The sequence below is a fragment of the Trachinotus anak genome, unplaced genomic scaffold, assembly GCF_046630095.1.
Source record: "Trachinotus anak isolate AG129_WGS33_773 ecotype Australia unplaced genomic scaffold, CSIRO_AGI_Tana_v1 ptg000042l, whole genome shotgun sequence".
Classification (NCBI taxonomy): domain Eukaryota; kingdom Metazoa; phylum Chordata; class Actinopteri; order Carangiformes; family Carangidae; genus Trachinotus; species Trachinotus anak.
The window spans coordinates 495,073-517,986 of record NW_027273893.1 but is presented as its reverse complement, the minus strand read 5'-3'; the positions used below and the strand labels follow the sequence as shown (position 1 = coordinate 517,986).

The 22,914-nt window shown below is 44.7% G+C and overlaps 2 protein-coding genes across 3 annotated transcripts in view; one reads left to right on the top strand and one right to left on the bottom strand.

Annotated features, from left to right (window-relative positions):
• The window catches only part of sh3gl3a (SH3-domain GRB2-like 3a), a 131,404-nt gene that overhangs the window by 51,703 nt on the left and 56,787 nt on the right, over positions 1-22,914 (bottom strand). The gene's annotated exons all lie outside the window — the stretch shown is intronic.
• lmnl3 (lamin L3) lies at positions 10,992-20,432 on the top strand. 2 transcript variants are annotated; one of them, XM_071472959.1, is made up of 12 exons: positions 10,992-11,703; positions 12,177-12,333; positions 13,299-13,424; positions 13,612-13,782; positions 13,894-14,019; positions 17,183-17,403; positions 17,784-18,003; positions 18,486-18,593; positions 19,047-19,163; positions 19,451-19,561; positions 19,684-19,749; positions 20,111-20,432. In XM_071472959.1, exons 1-11 carry the CDS (start codon positions 11,312-11,314, stop codon positions 19,717-19,719), a joined length of 1,785 nt encoding a protein of 594 aa, XP_071329060.1. In that variant the 5' UTR covers positions 10,992-11,311; the 3' UTR covers positions 19,720-19,749; positions 20,111-20,432. The 2 variants fall into 2 exon arrangements, with proteins under 2 accessions (XP_071329060.1, XP_071329059.1); XM_071472958.1 differs by lacking the exon at positions 19,684-19,749 and having other exon boundaries at positions 11,170-11,703; positions 20,111-20,283.

Below are 22,914 nucleotides of genomic sequence, written 5' to 3'. Positions count from 1 at the left end.
ACTGCAGCAACAGTCAACCTGTGACCACTGCAGCAACAGTCAGTCAACCTGTGATCACTGCAAGAACAGTCAGTCAACCTGTGACCACTGCAGCAACAGTCAACCTGTGACCACTGCAACAACAGTCAGTCAACCTGTGACCACTGCAGCGACAGTCAACCTGTAATCGCTGCAGCAAAAGTCAACCCGTGACCACTGCAGCAACAATCAACCTGTGACCACTGCAGCGACAGTCAACCTGTGACCACTGCAGCAACAGTCAGTCAACCTGTGATCACTGCAAGAACAGTCAGTGAACCTGTGACCACTGCAGCAACAGTCAGTCAACCTGTGATCACTGCAGCAACAGTCAACCTGTGACCACTGCAACAACAGTCAGTCAACCTGTGACCACTGCAGCGACAGTCAACCTGTGACCACTGCAGCAACAATCAACCTGTGACCACTGCAGTGACAGTCAACCTGTGACCACTGCAGTGACAGTCAGTCAACCTGTGACCACTGCAGTGACAGTCAACCTGTCACCACTTCAGCGACAGTCAACCTGTGACCACTGCAGCGACAGTCAACCTGTGACCACTGCAGTGATAGTCAGTCAACCTGTGACCACTGCAGCAAATGTCAACCTGTGACCACTGCAACAACAGTCAGCCTGTGACCACTGCAACAACAGTCAGTCAACCTGTGACCACTGAAGCAACAGTCAGTCAACCTGTGACCTATGCAGCAACAGTCAGTCAACCTGTGACCACTGCAGTGACAGTCAATCTGTGATCACTGCAGTGACAGTCAGTCAACCTGTGACCATTGCAGCAACAGTCAGTCAACCTGTGACCACTGCAGCGACAGTCAACCTGTGACCACTGCAGCGACAGTCAGTCAACCTGTGACCACTGCAGCAACAGTCAACCTGTGACCACAACAGCAACAGTCAACCTGTGACCACTGCAGCGACAATCAGTCAACCTGTTACCACTGCAGTGACGGTCAGTCAACCTGTGATCACTGCAGCAACAGTCAGTCAACCTGTGACCACTGCAGTGACAGTCAACCTGTGATCACTGCAGCGACAGTTAGTCAACCTGTGACCCCTGCAGCAACAGTCAGTCAACCTGTGACCACTGCAACAACAGTCAGTCAACCTGTGACCACTGCAGTGACAATCAACCTGTGATCAATGCAGCGAAAGTCAGTCAACCTGTGACCTATGCAGCAACAGTCAGTCAACCTGTGACCACTGCAGTGACAGTCAACCTGTGACCACTGCAGCGACAGTCAACCTGTGACCACTGCAGCGACAGTCAGTCAACCTGTGACCACTGCAGCAACAGTCAACCTGTGACCACTGCAGCGACAGTCAACCTGTGACCACTGCAACAACAGTCAGTGAACCTGTGACCACTGAAGCAACAGTCAGTCAACCTGTGACCACTGCAACAACAGTCAGTGAACCTGTGACCACTGAAGCAACAGTCAGTCAACCTGTGACCACTGCAGCAACAGTCAGTCAACCTGTGACCACTACAGCAACAGTCAACCTGTGACCACTGCAGCGACAGTCAGTCAACCTGTGACCACTGTAGCGACAGTCAACTTGTGACCACTGCAGTGACAGTCAACCTGTGACCACTGCAACAACAGTCAGTCAACCTGTGACCACTGCAGTGACAGTCAACCTGTGACCACTGCAACAACAGTCAGTCAACCTGTGAGCACTGATTCTGTTCTTAAACAGTCATTTCTTGTCAGTTAGTCAACCTGTGATCACTGCAGCAACAGTCAACCTGTGACCACTGCAACAACAGTCAGTCAACCTGTGACCACTGCAGTGACAGTCAACCTGTGACCACTGCAACAACAGTCAGTGAAGCTGTGACCACTGAAGCAACAGTCAGTCAACCTGTGACCACTGCAGCAACAGTCAGTCAACCTGTGACCACTACAGCAACAATCAACCTGTGACCACTGCAGTGACAGTCAACCTGTGATCACTGCAGCAACAGTCAGTCAACCTGGGACTACTGCAGCAACAGTCAACATGTGACCACTGCAGCGACAGTCAACCTGTGACCACTGCAACAACAGTCAGTGAACCTGTGACCACTGAAGCAACAGTCAGTGAACCTGTGACCACTGCAGCAACAGTCAGTCAACCTGTGACCACTACAGCAACAGTCAACCTGTGACCACTGCAGCGACAATCAACCTGTGATCAATGCAGCGACAGTCAGTCAACCTGTGACCTATGCAGCGACAGTCAGTCAACCTGTGACCACTGCAACAACAGTCAACCTGTGACCACTGCAGTGACAGTCAATCTGTGATCACTGCAGTGACAGTCAGTCAACCTGTGACCACTGCAGCGACAGTCAACCTGTGACCACTGCAGCGACAGTCAGTCAACCTGTGAACACTGCAGCAACAGTCAACCTGTGACCACTGCAGCAACAGTCAACTGTGACCACTGCAGCGACAATCAGTCAACCTGTTACCACTGCAGTGACAGTCAGTCAACCTGTGACCACTGCAGCAACAGTCAACCTGTGACCACTGCAGCAACAGTCAGTCAACCTGTGACCACTGCAGTGACAGTCAACCTGTGATCACTGCAGCGACAGTCAGTCAACCTGTGACCATTGCAGCAACAGTCAGTCAACCTGTGACCACTGCAGTGACAGTCAACCTGTGATCACTGCAGCAACAGTCAGTCAACCTGGGACTACTGCAGCAACAGTCAACATGTGACCACTGCAGCGACAGTCAACCTGTGACCGCTGCAACAACAGTCAGTCAACCTGTGACCACTGAAGCAACAGTCAGTCCACCTGTGACCACTGCAGCAACAGTCAACCTGGGACCACTGCAGTGACCGTCAATCTGTGATCACTGCAGTGACAGTCAGTCAACCTGTGACCACTGCAGCAACAGTCAACCTGTGACCACTGCAGCAACAGTCAACCTGTGACCACTGCAACAACAGTCAGTCAACCTGTGACCACTGCAACAACAGTCAGTCAACCTGTGAGCACTGATTCTGTTCTTAAACAGTCATTTCTTGTCAGTGAGTCAACCTGTGATCACTGCAGCAACAGTCAACCTGTGACCACTGCAACAACAGTCAGTCAACCTGTGATCACTGCAGCAACAGTCAGTCAACCTGGGACTACTGCTGCAACAGTCAACATGTGACCACTGCAGCGACAGTCAACCTGTGACCACTGCAACAACAGTCAGTGAACCTGTGACCACTGAAGCAACAGTCAGTCAACCTGTGACCACTGCAACAACAGTCAGTGAACCTGTGACCACTGAAGCAACAGTCAGTCAACCTGTGACCACTGCAGCAACAGTCAGTCAACCTGTGACCACTACAGCAACAGTCAACCTGTGACCACTGCAGCGACAGTCAGTCAACCTGTGACCACTGTAGCGACAGTCAACTTGTGACCACTGCAGTGACAGTCAACCTGTGACCACTGCAACAACAGTCAGTCAACCTGTGACCACTGCAGTGACAGTCAACCTGTGACCACTGCAACAACAGTCAGTCAACCTGTGAGCACTGATTCTGTTCTTAAACAGTCATTTCTTGTCAGTTAGTCAACCTGTGATCACTGCAGCAACAGTCAACCTGTGACCACTGCAACAACAGTCAGTCAACCTGTGACCACTGCAGTGACAGTCAACCTGTGACCACTGCAACAACAGTCAGTGAAGCTGTGACCACTGAAGCAACAGTCAGTCAACCTGTGACCACTGCAGCAACAGTCAGTCAACCTGTGACCACTACAGCAACAATCAACCTGTGACCACTGCAGTGACAGTCAACCTGTGATCACTGCAGCAACAGTCAGTCAACCTGGGACTACTGCAGCAACAGTCAACATGTGACCACTGCAGCGACAGTCAACCTGTGACCACTGCAACAACAGTCAGTGAACCTGTGACCACTGAAGCAACAGTCAGTGAACCTGTGACCACTGCAGCAACAGTCAGTCAACCTGTGACCACTACAGCAACAGTCAACCTGTGACCACTGCAGCGACAATCAACCTGTGATCAATGCAGCGACAGTCAGTCAACCTGTGACCTATGCAGCGACAGTCAGTCAACCTGTGACCACTGCAACAACAGTCAACCTGTGACCACTGCAGTGACAGTCAATCTGTGATCACTGCAGTGACAGTCAGTCAACCTGTGACCACTGCAGCGACAGTCAACCTGTGACCACTGCAGCGACAGTCAGTCAACCTGTGAACACTGCAGCAACAGTCAACCTGTGACCACTGCAGCAACAGTCAACTGTGACCACTGCAGCGACAATCAGTCAACCTGTTACCACTGCAGTGACAGTCAGTCAACCTGTGACCACTGCAGCAACAGTCAACCTGTGACCACTGCAGCAACAGTCAGTCAACCTGTGACCACTGCAGTGACAGTCAACCTGTGATCACTGCAGCGACAGTCAGTCAACCTGTGACCATTGCAGCAACAGTCAGTCAACCTGTGACCACTGCAGTGACAGTCAACCTGTGATCACTGCAGCAACAGTCAGTCAACCTGGGACTACTGCAGCAACAGTCAACATGTGACCACTGCAGCGACAGTCAACCTGTGACCACTGCAACAACAGTCAGTCAACCTGTGACCACTGAAGCAACAGTCAGTCCACCTGTGACCACTGCAGCAACAGTCAACCTGGGACCACTGCAGTGACCGTCAATCTGTGATCACTGCAGTGACAGTCAGTCAACCTGTGACCACTGCAGCAACAGTCAACCTGTGACCACTGCAGCAACAGTCAACCTGTGACCACTGCAAGAAAAGTCAGTGAACCTGTGACCACTGCAGCAACAGTCAGTCAACCTGTGACCACTGAAGCAACAGTCAGTCAACCTGTGACCACTGCAGCAACAGTCAGTCAACCTGTGACCACTGCAGCAACAGTCAACCTGTGACCACTGCAGTGACACTCAGTCAACCTGTGACCACTGCAAGAAAAGTCAGTGAACCTGTGACCACTGCAGCAACAGTCAGTCAACCTGTGACCACTGAAGCAACAGTCAGTCAACCTGTGACCACTGCAGCAACAGTCAGTCAACCTGTGACCACTGCAGCAACAGTCAGTCAACCTGTGATCACTGCAGCAACAGTCAACCTGTGACCACTGCAGCGACAATCAACCTGTGACCACTGCAGCAACAGTCAGTCAACCTGGGACCACTGCAGTGACAGTCAACCTGTGACCACTGCAGTAACAGTCAGTCAACCTGTGACCACTGCAGCAACAGTCAGTCAACCTGTGACCACTGCAACAACAGTCAACCTGTGACCACTGCAACGACAGTCAGTCAACCTGTGACCACTGCAGTGACAGTCAGTCAACCTGTGACCACTGCAGCAACAGTCAACCTGTGACCACTGCAGCGACAATCAACCTGTGATCAATGCAGCAACAGTCAGTCAACCTGTGACCACTGCAGTGACAGTCAACCTGTGACCACTGCAACAACAGTCAGTCAACCTGTGACCACTGCAGCAACAGTCAGTCAACCTGTGACCACTGAAGCAACAGTCAGTCAACCTGTGACCACTGCAGTGACAGTCAACCTGTGACCACTGCAGCAACAGTTAGTCAACCTGTGACCACTGCAGTGACAGTCAGTCAACCTGTGAGCACTGCAGCAACAGTCAACCTGTGACCACTGCAGCGACAGTCAGTCAACCTGTGACCACTGCAACAACAGTCAGTCAACCTGTGACCACTGCAGTGACAGTCAACCTGTGACCACTGCAACAACAGTCAGTCAACCTGTGATCACTGCAGCAACAGTCAACCTGTGACCACTGCAGCGACAGTCAGTCAACCTGTGACCACTGCAACAACAGTCAGTGAACCTGTGACCACTGCAGCAACAGTCAGTCAACCTGTGATCACTGCAGCAACAGTCAACCTGTGACCACTGCAGCAACAATCAACCTGTGACCACTGCAGCAACAGTCAGTCAACCTGGGACCACTGCAGTGACAGTCAACCTGTGACCACTGCAACAACAGTTAGTCAACCTGTGACCACTGCAGCAACAGTCAGTGAACCTGTGACCACTGCTGCAACAGTCAACCTGTGACCACTTCAGCGACAGTCAGTCAACCTGTGACCACTGCAACAATAGTCAGTGAACCTGTGACCACTGCAGCAACAGTCAGTCAACCTGTGACCACTGCAGTGACAGTCAACCTGTGACCACTGCAGCAACAATCAACCTGTGACCACTGCAGCAACAGTCAGTCAACCTGGGACCACTGCAGTGACAGTCAACCTGTGACCACTGCAGTAACAGTCAGTCAACCTGTGACCACTGCAACAACAGTCAACCTGTGACCACTGCAACGACAGTCAGTCAACCTGTGACCACTGCAGTGACAGTCAGTCAACCTGTGACCACTGCAGCAAAAGTCAACCTGTGACCACTGCAGCGACAATCAACCTGTGATCAATGCAGCAACAGTCAGTCAACCTGTGACCACTGCAGTGACAGTCAACCTGTGACCACTGCAACAACAGTCAGTGAACCTGTGACCACTGCAGCAACAGTCAGTCAACCTGTGATCACTGCAGCAACAGTCAACCTGTGACCACTGCAGCAACAATCAACCTGTGACCACTGCAGCAACAGTCAGTCAACCTGGGACCACTGCAGTGACAGTCAACCTGTGACCACTGCAACAACAGTTAGTCAACCTGTGACCACTGCAGCAACAGTCAGTGAACCTGTGACCACTGCAGCAACAGTCAACCTGTGACCACTGCAGCGACAGTCAGTCAACCTGTGACCACTGCAACAACAGTCAGTGAACCTGTGACCACTGCAGCAACAGTCAGTCAACCTGTGATCACTGCAGCAACAGTCAACCTGTGACCACTGCAGCAACAATCAACCTGTGACCACTGCAGCAACAGTCAGTCAACCTGGGACCACTGCAGTGACAGTCAACCTGTGACCACTGCAGTAACAGTCAGTCAACCTGTGACCACTGCAGCAACAGTCAGTCAACCTGTGACCACTGCAACAACAGTCAACCTGTGACCACTGCAGCGACAGTCAGTCAACCTGTGACCACTGCAGCAACAGTCAGTCAACCTGTGACCACTGCAGTGACAGTCAACCTGTGATCACTGCAGTGACAGTCAGTCAACCTGTGACCACTGCAGCGACAGTCAGTCAACCTGTGACCACTGCAGCAACAGTCAACCTGTGACCACTGCAGCGACAGTCAACCTGTGACCACTGCAACAACAGTCATTGAACCTGTGACCACTGCAGCAACAGTCAGTCAACCTGTGACCACTGCAGCAACAATCAACCTGTGATCACTGCAACAACAGTCAGTGAACCTGTGACCACTGCAGTGACAGTCAGTCAACCTGTGACCACTGCAGTGACAGTCAACCTGTGACCACTGCAGCGACAGTCAACCTGTGACCACTGCAGCGACAGTCAGTCAACCTGTGACCACTGCAGTGATGAGTGTTGGCAGTTCATTCTTTGGATCAGATGAAACCAAGGTAAATTTGTTTGGGTTGTGGCATGTAGCATTAGTAAACGGTGTAGGTGAGATGACATTTATGCTAAGTAGGCAAGTTTTATAATCAAATACTGAATGAAGAGATGAGTCCAACATGACAATGACAAACATTCTATGACCTGAGCAAATATGTCCCCTGACTTGAATCCAGCAGAACACAGGCAGAGCAACAAAACCCATCCAGCAAAGAGTAGCTGAAAAGAATCATCTCTCCATAGATTAGTGTTATACTAGTGTCATCTGTGCCCACAAGGATCAAATCTCTCATCTAAAAATACAGGTAGATATGTGAAATATTTAAAAAATGAAATAAAAGAATGGTATTTCACTAATGAAGAGTATCACTGGTTTTTGTTGCAGCTGCTTCTTAAATAAAGATCTTTTACTAGAGTTTAATTAGTTAAACATTTTAGCTTTTCAAATGACTTGGCTTCTTCTTGGGCTTAAAACAAATCAAACCACGTTAGATGGATAGGATTAATTAACATTTTAGTGATACTGACCAGGGATGGACTCAGTGTATTCTTATATTGTATATCCATATATATTAAACAAAAAGAAAAACTCAGGTACTTACTGGCCTTTCTGTTTGCCTTGACTGACTTTAAAAATTCATCTTTCATGTTCATGCATCAGAATCCATATTATCATATATAATAATATAAGTCTAAAGCCCATCCTGTAGGTATCGTGACTTCTATTTTATCACATCATGATCTTCACACAACATTTTCTGTGCGGACCCATGTTTAAAGGATATGTCTGGAGTTATTGTGTGTTTTTAGGATTTCTAACAAATTCCATTAACAGATCAAAACAAATGATGAATGGATCCCATTAACAAATAATGTAAAGCCTGGTGTTCCTTATTCCTCTGTATCACATATATTGCAGTTTATTTATACTCAGTTACATACTGAACTGAAAACAACACATTAAAACAACAAATCTGCTGCTGAAAATACTCCGTAACAATCATACAGTTTCCCCCTGTTTGAGTAGAGTTTGCTAAAAACTGAATGAAGCTATACTGTAGTGGACCTACAACATACATGTATTCCAGACAGCTATCACATCTTCATCATCACTAATGTTACTTAAACTACAAAGTTAAACACTAGGAACCAATAAGCTTGGAACTGAGAGCCACAGACAGCACAGGGAAGTGAGACAGTGCTGAGAGATGGACTAACACATTGTTGCTTTTGGTCTTTTCATGGGATTTGTTGACAATATGAAAATGTAGAATAACTCCAGCTTTATACTGGGTTAAAGGTTTATGTGGGAGATGTCAGATAAAATACAGAGACAGATGAGGGTTGGAATGGAAGTAAAGGTTCTAGTGAAGTCTAGTCTGCTCAACTCCCAGTCAGAGCAGTTTCACATCCAGTTGCCTAGTTTCTGTCAGCATCCATCATTCACCTGATTGCAATACACACACTCTCATCATTCCCATAGCTGAGCCAAACAGAGCTCCCTGCCATCAAGAGGCAGGATCAAAGGGCCACCACACACACACACAACCCAACACACACACCATCACAACCCCAGGCTTTTATTATGAGGTGAAGAATGGAAGCTGGCAGAATATGAGGGGACTGGTCTTGACTTTGACTAATGGGAACATCAAAAAGTTTCAGTCAGTAAACGACCTCCAGGTCCTCACTATGCACAGCTCTGCTCTGTGGAGACAGGCTGTACATATGCAGGGCTGGATGGGTGATGGTTTTCTATTCATATAGGTATCTGAATTGACTGCATTATAATACAGTTGTATAGTAGCATGTAAACTGCACATATAGTTACACAGTCAATCAATATACCAGTCAGTATAACAGTTATGTAGATGCAGCCAATGAATACCTGGCACTGTATATCAATAGATGGATATCACATTGTACAATCTAAATTATTCTAGTAACAGAAATGTGTGTGGTGGAGGTCTGGCGCCCCCTTTCATCCAGGAATAAACAACAACATTGAATTTACTCTCATAAATCACGAATGAAAATGATCATATATACTGTCATTACTTACAATCTTCACACTAATTTAATTAGTTTAGAATGTGTGTCAAAATAAGTGTCACACACAGAATAATTTCAAAAGAATTTCCTCATATGCATGCACAATTTTCACTGAAAACATTGTGTTTCACAGACACTTTGTTCCTGCTGACCTGACTGCATGTGGTAACATTGTGTATCTTGTAAACGTGTTTGATGCATGGATTCAAGGACTGCGTTCAAACAGCTGGGAAAACGAACTTTTCCTTTAAATGCAGTCTTGTGATAAGTGACATCAGCGGCCGGCTTTTGGCTAGTCATCCCTCTCAGCTGATGTCCTGCAGGAATCTCACTGGAGTCAAAGCACGCTCAGTTACGCCAAAAAATAACGGAAATCCTGCGATTATCCCTTCAAAGTAAAGTCATACGAACGTTTCAGTCATGAAAAAGCTCATGGTATTACAGCAGTCATATAGTGGTTCACACTTCACAATTTATCATCACGGATCATAAGAAGGTGCATACTCTAAGACTGAGAACCACTCTCTGTCATACTGTTACTTTGTCCTATTGCAATTCAACCTACCATTAACGTAACATGCTTTGTCTAGGCTTTATATATGTTTTATAACATAATTTACTTCCATCATTTTTTTGTGATTATACTATCATATAATGTGTTACATGTTTAAATCATTTTAAAAACATCTTTGGTCGAATCTAATTTAATCACCTCCCCCACATTTTGGTGCTTTTATAAATCTTGTGGATTTTTTACTCTCATCAGCACTGGTCCTCATCCCTAGTTTTCTTATCTAATGTGTTATCTCTTTCATTCCTGCAAATTATTTACTTACTCATTTCACAGCTACTACCATATGGATCATTAAACATGAACTTACCAGAGCTGAACATTAACCTGTAGATAAAGATTGTAAATATAGTATAGTATATACAGTATAGTATAGTATAGTATAGTATAGTATAGTAAGCATCATTTTGGTTTATATTGTTATTTATATGCAATGATGATCTCCCATGAGCTGATCCACTAGATCACTGAAACTATGTTTTACGTGCTTTATGGACAGTGGTTTTTAAGGCTAACATATTATTTCATAATGTTGGTGCAAAATAACAAAGTTATGTTTTTAATTTTAAGATGGGAGACACTGTCAACGATAAAGCCCACAGTGACAATAATAATAATAATACGTGAGAAACTGAGAATATGTTATTAAATAAATTAGAATTTGCCTTAGATTCCCTCTTAAATACGTTATTATTATTTTTACTTCAATACTTTGGATTACACGCAAAACCTCAGTCAATTGTTTTATTTTGAAAATGTTACCCGGAAATATACTGTGTCATTTCGGGTCCGTTCGCGGTACCTTTGCTCTTCACTTGTCCTCGGTGCGTCAACTCGTCACATTAGATTGATTTCAGCTGTGGACGTCTTTAATGCAAGGAAGCGTCCACCAACAGGTTCACAGGACCAGACCCGGGTCTTCCATGTGCGGTGGTGGTCGATGAACTGTACGGAAGTGGTTCAGAGGGACTTTTAATCATTTTAAGCATTACCGCATCCAGTACTTGTGTTAGTTCGGATTGGGTGCACTTTAGCACGGCCCGCAGTTTTGTATGTCTCTTAAACTCAACTAAATTAAGTGGATTATTTGTGGACCCTGACTTGGAGTGTCCAGCCCACCGCCATCATGGCCTCTGCCACCTCCACCCCCGCCGCCTCCAGCGGCCGCACCAGCCGCTCCGCAGCCCGCCGCAGCGCAGTTACCGGCCTGTCCGCATCCAGCACCAGCCCGACCTGCCTGTCCCGCATCCAGGAGAAAGATGAGCTTCGACACCTCAACGACCGCCTCGCCAACTATATCCAGCGGGTCCAAGAGCTTGAAAGCGAACGGTCCTCCATACTGCTTCAGCTGGAGGAGAAGGATGAATCGAAAAGCCGGGAGATGAGCAACGTGCGGCGGCTCTACGAGAATGAGTTGGCCGATGTCAGAAAGTCCCTGGACGTCCTGGCCGGAGAGAGGGCCCGTCTGCAAATCGACTACGGGAATATCTGCGAGGAGTACAGGAAACTTCAAGCCAGGTAGTAACCCTGGCTTTAGGATAAACACGACCATGCAGGTGTCGGAGAAGATGTTGCACCAGGCTCCACTCAGAAATGGGCTTCTTTGATGCCACTTTGCTTTGTTTTTGACACACACACCTGCAGAACACAGCTGAAAAGACTTCTAAAAAAATCCTTAGCACAGCTGTATAATTCGGGATGCGTTGAATAGGCCGAGCGGCAGGTCCCCCGCTAATAACTAACGCTTGAGAAGAATCCCTTTTGGCACACAAAGCAACATGACAGTTTCCTCCAACTTAGTTTGTCCTGAAATTTACAGCCACAGCCGATGTGTGGCTTTAGTCTCTGCTTTCAAATGTGTAAGGTACCTCATGCTGGCAAATGTGATCTGCATTGTTTCATTTTTTCATTAGTTCAGCATGGTCTGAGATCAAATAAGTCAAGTGGTCTCCTATGGCTCACATAAGTCTCATTGTCTTGTCCCTCTTCAGGAACCAGAAGAAGGAGAGCGATCTGGGGAATGCGTTGACCCAGTGGAGGAAAGTTGAGGCTACTCTCAGCTCCAAAGATGCTGAGTGCACCAAGTTGCTGTCTGAGAACAGGAGACTTAAGGAGGACTTAACTGACGTGCAGGGCCAGCTGGAAAACGTATGAGCTAACCCTCACTGGAGATGTAATGATGCATCATCCATGTGCGAGGTCCTTAAAGCCCTCATTTGTTGACTTTGACTATATCTTAATTCAGTCAATATGATAAAAGTAAAGATGGTGGTGACAAACTAGATTATCCATGAAAGAATGGTTCAACATTTTGTCTGAGTTGGGTACGACGCTTGAGTCAGGACATGGTTAACCTAGCTTAGCATAAAGAATGGAATAAAGTGAGATAATACATCCTCTGGTCTCTGTGGAAGTCTGTTCCCCGTTCGTTAGAACTGAGTCTCCCCTCCGGCTGGGGTTGGGGTTAGGTTGGGCAGGAGCAGTGGTAACTGGTTGAGGTCAGGTTAACCGTCTCAGAGGATGAGGGGTTTGGGATAAGGTTGGGTACAAGTTAATTGAAGGGGAAATGTTTGTTTACAGGTTGACAGACTTCAACACAATACTGGCAGTTGTAATGTTTGATTTAGTTCACTGTGCTTGTTCATGTAACCCATACACTAACAGAAATGACTGTTTTGTCTTAAGCTGCTGGGAGAATTATTTAGAGCTCTAGACCAAGTCGGTTGTAAGTCAGTCCACCACTTTGGTCCTGAATCAAATATCCCAGCTGTTGGACAGATTGTCATTAAATGTCTCAGCTGTATTTGTGCTTGTGTTTAGTACCACTGAGCAATTGTTAAAGATGGTGAGCATTATAGCTGCTAAACATAAACATGTTATCATTTTTGAAATTGGCATTTAAACCAAAGCATTGCTGTGATTTAGTGCAGCCTCACAGAGCCACGAGCATGACTGTAGACTGTTGTTAACTTTAGACAGAGTTAGAGTTAGAATAGACATTTCCAGTCTTTATGCTGTGCTAAGCTAACTTCATCTTGACTTCAGCTTTGTACTGAACACACAGACATGGCATACATACTGTGTGTTTGAAGAGACTGTGCGTTTGTCACCAGGTAGAGGGCATCCTGTCAGACACCAAGAACCAGCTGAGCTCTGAGATCCTGAGGAGGGTGGACATGGAGAACCAAGGGCAAACACTCAAAGAACAGCTGGAACTCCAGAGGAACATCAGTGAGCAGGTCTCTCTCTCGCTCTCGCTCTCGCTCTCGCTCTCGCTCTCGCTCTCGCTCTCGCTCTCTCTCTCGCTCTCTCTCTCTCTCTGTGACATGCCGCAAAACTGGTTATTTGCTGCACTTCACCTCAACCTTTGTAAGTTCTAGTCTTTCTCTGTGTCACCTCATACTTGACACGATACTAATTTTGTAGGAGATCTTGGAGATCCGAAGCCGACATGAGAGCCGCTTAGTGGAGGTGGACTCAGGAAGACAGAGAGAGTTTGAGAGTAAACTGGCTGAGTCGATGCAGCAGCTGCGCCAGGACCACGAGTCTCAGCTGCAGCAGTACAAAGACGAGATCGACAGGACCTTCAGCTCAAAGGTGTAAACTCACAACTTGAGATGATGCGTTTAAAAGTGTCCAGATTCATCAGACACATCAGGTTTTTTAAAAAGTGTCTTTTGTTCACACTGAATTCTTTCTGCCATACAGTTACAGAATGCCCAGCAGGCTGCACTGGAGAAAAACGACGTTGTGTCAGCCACCAAAGAAGAACTGGAAACCACTAAGCTCAGAGTGGAGACCCTCACCTCCCAGCTGCAACAGTACCAGAAAGATGTAAGTGCAGTCTGACACGATGTTAACAAAATGTCACCTGTGTAGAAAGTATAGTTGGTTCCATTTGTCTGAGTCGCTGCCCAGTTGTCCAGTATTATTATTTGTTTAGTGACTCAGATATGTCTGGTGTTGTAGTTTCTGTTTGTGCCATTTGGAGAAACAACAGATGAATGATGAGCAAAGATGAGACACTAGCTGCTGTCATTTGATTTGAGAAGAACAGCAACTCTTACACTGACTTTTCTTTGACTGGACCGAACAGGTCACATTGACCCTGCCTGAACAAAAATCAGCCAACATGAACACAGTGTCAGACAGAAGGAATTAAATAAACAGAATGGCAATTCAGTTTGATTATCAGGCTGCCATGTTGGGGCTGAGGCACATAATGGTCAAAGTTTGGAAAAACAAATATTGCAATAATGTGAGGTAACGTATCAAATAAGAAATGACACAAGTAGACATCTACACACTGACAAGGACCAGCTGATGTCAAACCTCTTTAACAGGCTGAATGTTAGAAGCATCATGGATCGACGTCAGCAGCCAGTCTGTTTAAGCACAGTGTTATACAAGAGTTATGGCTCCCTCGGGCAAATGATGATTTCTGTTTTTGGGGTTAAAAAAAAAACTACATACAGCAGCAGCAGCAAACACGCATTGAAAAAAATCAGCCTTTCTTCAACAATTAATGCATTTTATTAACATAAAAAATGGAAATTAAACAGTAATTAGTACATGTGCAAAAGACTGTACATCTTACTGAGTCAGTATGTATTAAAGTGAAATATTTTCATGCATACACAAACTATAAACTATGCACATTAACATAGTAGGTGTTTGGTGATTATGCTAAGTGTAACTGTTATAATTAGATCTAAAGATCTTAGTGTGCGTGTAAAGGTTGGCAGTATCAACTTTTCTGAAAGTGCTATTTAAAAGTTTGTAAGAAAGTTAAAATTTTGAGATTGTGATATGTTGCCATCTGTCGCTGCATGAGGTAACACAAAGGTGATTGAGCCTATGACCCACTGATGACACGATATGAATAACAAAAAACTGACCTTTACACAGTATTTCAAACTCTCATGATACTTTTTAGGAATGATAGGGAAACTTTAAAGCAGCAATAATAAATATTTTTTAATCAACAGCTGCTCAAATGACTTGGTGTAATGTGAAAGAAGTCACTTGCAGTGATGACCCTACAGAGAATAATCACTAATTCCGCAGTTGCCCTCAGTTTAGTTACTTATCCCACTTTAGCCCTGCTGCTTTGACATTTGGGGCTCAGCTTGTTTGCTCTGTTACCAGCAGTTTGGAGGCTTTATCAGTTTGGAGACAGCAGACAGGCTGGTCTGGGATGAGTTTACTTGGTGCTGGGACTGCAGGACCAAAGATAACCTCTACTAAACGAGGCAAAATGCCCATTCACGTGTTGTTTACACTCAGACATAAACTGTTTTGTTCAGACTTGAAGGATGTTTGAGGATGCATACCCAATCTGAGTCCACTGGGACCCAACAGGACCCGAAATAAAATGCTCCTGTGATGGATCTGCACTAAGTAATGAAAGTAAAAGTACTGTAACTTGATGTAACAATTTTTGTTGCTGAATCATTAGCACACAGCTAACAACTAGCTGGTGAACATAGTGCAGCATTTAAAGAGATGTTTTTCTGAGAGCTCCATGAGACAGAAACATAAAAGCAGTGATAACTGGAAATATCAGCTGGACACAAACATCTTGTTCACTGATTGTAAACAATACTGTACATACATATATTTCAGATTTTGTTTCTGCTACCCTCAAGTGGCCAAAGAAGTCAGAGGAATATTTATCGTCCATGTGTTATCATAAGGCTGGTTTTTAAAAAAAAAAAAAAAAAGTCTAGTGAAAATTCAGGCAGATTATTTCTTCATTGCTATCGTCTTTTCCTACATCCTTAGGAATTTTTCTTAAAGTGGTTAGGAAAGGAGATTATTTTGACTTTTACTTTGAACTGCAGCCTTATGTGTTAGAAAGCCTGACAGGACCCATGTAGGAAAAAACTAGATTGAAAAAAAAATGAAACAACTTGATAATGTGTTTGTATAAATGAACAGAACTTAACAAGATTGTTGATATTTTAACATAAGATTTGAAGGATGTGAAAAAACAACAGGTTAAATCTGAAGTGTGTCCACAAACCTCCATCACCACGTAGTAGTAGTAGTAGTAGTAACTGTAACCTGCTAACCCTAACTTGACATTCGGTTTCCAATTGTCAGACCACAGACAATCCACTTGGATTTAATTTGGTTTTAGAGTGTAGATATAAAATTTGTCTTTAAACAATGTTTGACATCCTTTGAAGGAATATACAATTTTTTTTTTTATTTTATTTGGGAAAATCTGCTTATTATTGATGGGAAAACAATGGGAACAGGTGGAAACAGTTGGCCTGGCTCTGACCAAGGAACACAAAATCAACAGACAAAGTAAAGTTCACTAATTTAATGACTTAGACTTGAGACTTGGCATTTTGTTCAGATGTGATGATCTTTAGTTTCTTATACTTGGTGGTGTTCTTACGGGAAGAAGTTTTCCTTAAATCCCAAACAGACTGAGACAAAGGAAATAAAAAAAAAATATTAATCTGACTTCTCAGGCTTCTGAGTTATAAAAAAAAATCAGTGTAACATTGATCGCATTGTCATCTGACCCATACTGACATGAATAGTCAGTGTGTGTGCGCTTGTGCTTGTTTCATTATATTTATATAGTCATAAAACTGCTTTACTTAAGGGGTCTAACAACTTTGTGGGGCCCAAAATTCTGGATCCCACAAGTTTGAATGGCTGTTTGTAGGTGGCTTGGTGTTGGCGTCAGAATTAGGGTTGGGGCCAGGCATTCAGCTGTGATTAAGGTTAGGGTGAGGGACTAGAGAATGCTTCATGTTCAGCATTAACATAATGCATTCTCTAGTCCCCATGACTATAGTACTACGTGTGTGTGTGTGATAATCAGATGTGTGTGTGTGGTACCTTTGCTGCATTAGATGCCTTATTGTGGTCACATGTAGCCCAGCTTTGCTGTTACATGGTGTCAACTGCATGTAAATGATGTCACATGGTTCTGTCTTGCTGTTAACATTTCTCCTCATGTTGTTCTCTCGGTCAGAAAATGGTGCTGGAAAGCCGCTTTCAGGAGCTTGAGAGGACTCTGGACAGGGAGCGGGAGGTTTGGCAGCAGAAACTCTCTCAGAAGGAGCAGGAGCTGCTGAATATGAGAAGCCAGATGTACAGCCAGCTGGAGGACTACGAGAACCTGTTGGATGTCAAGCTGGCTCTGGACATGGAGATCAATGCCTACAGGAAGATGCTGGAGGTGGAGGAACAGAGGTATGACTGGGCATTCTACAGGGCATTCAGGAAGTCTTCAGACTCCCTTGAATAGACAGGTGTGTGTCTTCCCCATCATTTCCAATCAGATGACTTTACCACAGGTGGATCCCATCAAGGTGGAGAAACAAGCCAGAGATGATCCAGAGAAATGGGAGGACCCAGAGATAACTTTCAGTTGTCATAGTTCAGTGTCTGAATAATTTGATATTTCAGTTTGTCCTTATTTAATGAATCTGTGTCATTATGAAGAACTGTAGATTGATTGAAATTATAATTTTTTCATTTTAGCACGAGGCTGCAACATAAGATGTGACATAAGGTGAAGGGGTCTGATACTTTCTAAATGCTTTTCTTTTATTTCAAAATTTTTCTCCCAGATTGCAGCTGTCACCCAGCCCCTCCCAGCATACGTCCGTCCCTCGAACACACGAACACAGCAGCCGCAAACTCAGAGGAAAGAAACGCAAACACGAGGGAGCCTCTGGCAGCTCGCCTGCCTGTAAAATGTCGAGTCCTTCAACAGACCACGGGGCTGTGAGCGTGGCAGAGGTCGACATGTACGGAAGATACGTCAGACTGAGGAACAACTCTGAGACAGTAAGGCAGCTGGATTATGGGTTTGTCTTTGGCTTTGTCTTCATTTGTACTTTGTAATAGTACCATCATTAGTTGGTTGAATTTCCCATTTTGTGAACATATGTTATCACGCATGTTGCTGAAGTTGAGCTCCAAACTCGAGCCTCCATTCTACAAAACTTGAGCTAACTGTGATCAGGAGAAGCATCAGTCCAGTCATTCATTTCAGAAGGCAATTTGTTTGCATTACTCTCACACACATCTTTGCTTTATTAGTGGATGGAAAATGGGAATGAGTTAGCACAGTGAACTGGATTAAAAGGCTGAAATCACTGCACCTTTTTATATTCACTGAATCATCACTTCTCAATTATGGCTCCAAGAGTTGGAAACCAGAGAGTCCCACTCACTAATTATTATGTTTTTGTTTATTTTATAGAAGTATGTCTTTCTAGGCTTTATATGCAACTTTCTAACAGTTTGTTGTTCTCCTGTCATTCCAGGAGCAGCCACTGGGTGGTTGGGTTGTTCGGAGGATGTATCTAGACTCTGGAGACATCTCCTTCCACATCCCCTCCTCCTGTGTCCTGGCTGGTGGGCAGACACTTACAGTGAGTAACTAGTGTTACAGTCTTAAAGGGGGGGCTCAAGGACAGATGGAATAACTGAAACCAACACTGACTCACTACAGAGAGGGAAAACTCAGACAAGATCACTGGAAAGTTGATGAGATTTGTTGTGGGCTTGGTCGATATCCAAAATGTAATCTCTCGATACAGTCCTGCCCAGATATTATGACACATACACAAATCATATGTGTCAAGTCATGTATGACTTGTATTACTATATTCATGAAGGTTAAGACTTGGTTTTAGGGTTGGAATCAGGTTTAGGTCAGGGTAGGGCTTGGCATTCAGTTGTGGTGGTTAAAGTTAGGGGTCAGGGGCAAGGGAATGCATTATGTCAGTGATGGGTCCCCACAAATATAGTATAACGTGTGTGTGTGTGTGTGTGTGTGTGTGTGTGTGTGTGTGTGTGTGTGTGTGTGTGTGTGCGCTTGTCAGATCTGGGCAGCAGGTGCAGAGGTAGAGGCTGATTCTGGGGACCTGATTCTGCAGGGTCACAGGAGCTGGGGCCCCGTTCCTAATGTAAGGGTGGTCCTATTGAACCCCAACCATGAGGTAAGTGAATAAAACTGCATCTCCCAGAATACACCTGTACGCACTGCTCCAGTCACTGCAGTGAACATCAGTACATTTATATTTTTGAACACATTTGAATTTATTTTCTTGCCACTGACCTTTTTAAAAGTCAAACCTTCAGTATGAGCCAGTGATGGATCCAGAGTCAAAGCATTTTTAAGGATGAAGCGATGAAGCATCAGTGTTTTTAAACCCAAACACCTCTGTCTCTGCTAACGCTCGGTGCTGGATGTAACTCACTGTAGGAGTCATGTGATGCCTTTCAGGAGATGGCTGAACACAGAGTGTGTATGCAGGGCAGAGCTGATGAGGAGACTGAGCTGGAGTTTGATGAAGAGTTTGTTGCAGGCAGTGACATCCAGCACTTTCGGAGACAGGTAAACACACTGAGTCACAAAACCAGGTGAAGGGAAAACAAAGGTTCCATCACCTCATTGTTGTGGAACGAGTGTTACAATGTGAAGCTTGACCTCCCTTTTCTTTCCTGCCTACACTGAAGCCAAAGAGAAAGAAGAAGTGTTGTTCTGTGTCTTGAGTTCAGAGCAGAGGGTGTGCTCTACAAGAGGTGAGGAGGGTGTCGCTGACCCACTGAGGCTTCTCTCCTGTTTGTGCTTGTACCCGCTGTGTGTTGTTCTGTGTACCAGTCACAGAATGCATGGCTTGTTTCATACATGTTTGATAAGCTGTAACATGCTAAAAGTATTTGGTTGAAGCCCAGGGTGTGCTGTTACCTAGCCTCAGTGGTGACCCTGGATAACTGGTATCATGAAGCTGCTTATTTATTTCACTGTGTGGTAACTGACTCATTTGCGAACCCTCCTCCTAACTGCATGTTCATGACTAACCAGATTGCCTTTCCTGCGTGAGAACAGCATGTGTCCCATGATGGTAACTTATCACACAGGATAACACTGCTTTTTCCCCAGGATCTATCCAAGGAGGCAACCTGTGCTGTCATGTGATTGCGTGTCCATCTCCTGCTGTCCTTCACATCCACCTGGAAAACCTGGGCAGGCTCTGGCCTCTGCTGTCTGGCTCCAGTGTCTCATACGACAAACTTCACTCTGACAAACTAGAGTAGGACACTGACATGTTAGTTGGACTGAGGAGCTCAGATGCCTTACAGCAACATTATCAACCTCAGTGTTCCTCATGTGTTTCATCACTTTAACTGCACAAGACATGAGCTTTGCCTTGATTTAATCTAATTTGTGTGTGTGTGTGTGTGTGTGTGTGTGTGTGTGTGTGTGTGTGTGTGTGTGTGTGTGTGTGTGTGTGTGTGAAATAAAACTGTTGGTATAATAAAGTTTTTCTAAACAAATAGTTAAGTAACACACTTGGCTCTGAGAATTAAAGACTGTTTGTTGCAACAAATGCAGTTATGGTTGAATTTGGCAGGAAGAGCTGTGTTCTGAAATGAGGAGGAAGCTGGAATTTCAACCCTCTGGAATGACTTGTATTTATGTATAAAGCTATCTTAAAATATGGTCTGATCTTCATCAAAGTTACAATCATGAATAAACAATCAGACACGCACGTGCAAACAAGGGAACTCAGAACACCTAAGATCAAGAATTGTTGATTTGCATAAAGCTGGAAAGGATTACAAAGTCTCAAATCAAGTCTACAGTTAGACACATTGTTTGTAAATGGAGTCAGTTTCCCTAGGAGTGGGCATCCTGCCAAGATGACTCCAAAGGCACAATGCAGAGTCTACAGTGAGGTAAAGAACAACCCTAGAGTAACGGCAAGAGACTAGAAGGAATCATTGGATACTAACATCTCTGTTCATGAGTCAACTGTATGCAAAACATTGAACAAGCAGGGTGTCCATGGCAGGACACTACGGAGGAAGCTGGTGCTCTCCAAAAAAACATTGCTGTGTGCCTGAAGTTTGCCAAAGAGCACAATACTCCACAATGCTACTAGGAACTTGTGAACTGATGTTAGGAAGAGGACACAGCATTACATACTAACATGAAAACATCATCCCAGCGGTAAAGTATGGTGGAGGAACTCAAAGGAGTTTTAAATCGAAAGCAACTGGACTTGGTTATTTGTCTAGGAAGATGTTTCACCTCTCATCCAAGAGGCTTCATCAGTTCTTTCTCACACCTGACCAGGCTGGGACTGGTCCAACTATCTGGTGTGGAGACCCAGGTATTTTTAACCTCTGGGAGGGGCTTTCACAAGGCTGATGATGTCACTGGTTCCCTTTGTGCTCCATGTGCCAGCGACAGTCGTTAGAGTGACTGTCTTGGTGGAGAGTTGGTTTCCACTTCGTTAGAGCCCTGTTGTGTTGTAACGACAGTCGTTGGAGTCACATGCCACTTGTGAACAGTTGTATTTCTTAGAGGATAAATTGTTGAATCTCCTGGGAAGGGATGAAAGGGCAGGTGGTTCGAAAGAGGAGTGAAAGAAGCCATCTACGTGAAAGTAGAGAAACCATCCCTCACCAGGGGAGGAGGCCTCAGACACCACCTATCTCCAATTTACAATGCTGCCCCCACCACTGTGAATGTCTAATGGGTGTGATTAATAAAGACATGAAAGGTTATCATTGTGTAGTGTTAGCTTAAGCATATTGTGTTGACATAGATGAAGAACAGATCACATTAAGTAATTCCAAAGAGTTCACCCCCTCTGTTTCTTGCTGGACCAAATAACTAAAAATAATTCAAAATAATTATATTAAAAGTACACACAGTCAAAATCAGGTTGCAGAAAGTGAAAACAAGTAGATACTAATTTATTATTTTTAAAATTAAAGATTCTTCCTCAAAGTAAAAAATGACTTTTTTAAATTCATTTGATTACTGTAAAACATTTCAGCAACAGCTATTTACATGGAACACATGATATTCAGTACAAACTTCAACCTAATGTAATTCACGTTCAGAGGACCAAACTTCAAGTATTCATCACTAAAGTATTTGGAGAAGAATTTTAGGATTTTGTAAGGTAACATGAATTGAATAGTTTTTATAGGTGACATGAACATCAACATGACAGTTCTGGATTCTGGGGGAGTTGATGTGGAAGGACCTTTCCTAGCCATGCAGATAGTTTTGGTTTTATTTGTCCAAGTTTTGACACATATGTCTCTAAGATATCTACCTCCATCCAGCACAGAGGAGGTGAAGGGAACAACTGGACCCTTCACAGACAGCTGTGGCCTAAAAGATGAGCAGAGCCTATTTGAGTTTTTTGTGTGTGAAAGAATGAATCAAACTAAACAGTTGATGGGTGGTCAGATGGATGGATTCTAACACTGCTGACTTCAGTTCATCTCATTATTATAAGTCAAAAACACTCATCACTTTATTTGGAGCACCTGTACAATAGCTTAGTCATCCAATTGTTGTGTGACAGCAGTCCAACATATAAAGTCATGCAGATTCAGGCCAGGAGCTGCAGTTAATGTTCACATCAAACATCACCAGGAGGAAAATGTGATCTCAGTGATTTTGACTGTGACTTGTGATTGATTTTCACACAACAGCAGAACCATCCAGTGAGAGAGGTCAGAGGTCAGAGGAGAATGGACAGACTGGTTGGAGCTGACAGAAAGGCTACAGTCTCTCAGATAACCACTCTTTACAACTGTGGTGAACAGAAAAGCTTCAGAGTGAACAACATGTCCAACCTTGAGGTGGATGGACTACAACAGCAGAGACCACGTCAGGTTCCACTTCCTGTCACCAAGACCAGAAACCTGAGGCTGCAGTGG

Coding starts and splice junctions, on each gene's coding strand:
- lmnl3 (XM_071472959.1), top strand. CDS start 11,312: ATGGCCTCTGCCACCTCCACCCCCGCCGCCTCCAGCGGCCGCACCAGC. Junction 12,334..13,298: donor TGCAGGGCCAGCTGGAAAAC/GTATGAGCTAAC, acceptor GTTTGTCACCAG/GTAGAGGGCATCCTGTCAGA. Junction 14,020..17,182: donor TGCAACAGTACCAGAAAGAT/GTAAGTGCAGTC, acceptor TCTCTCGGTCAG/AAAATGGTGCTGGAAAGCCG.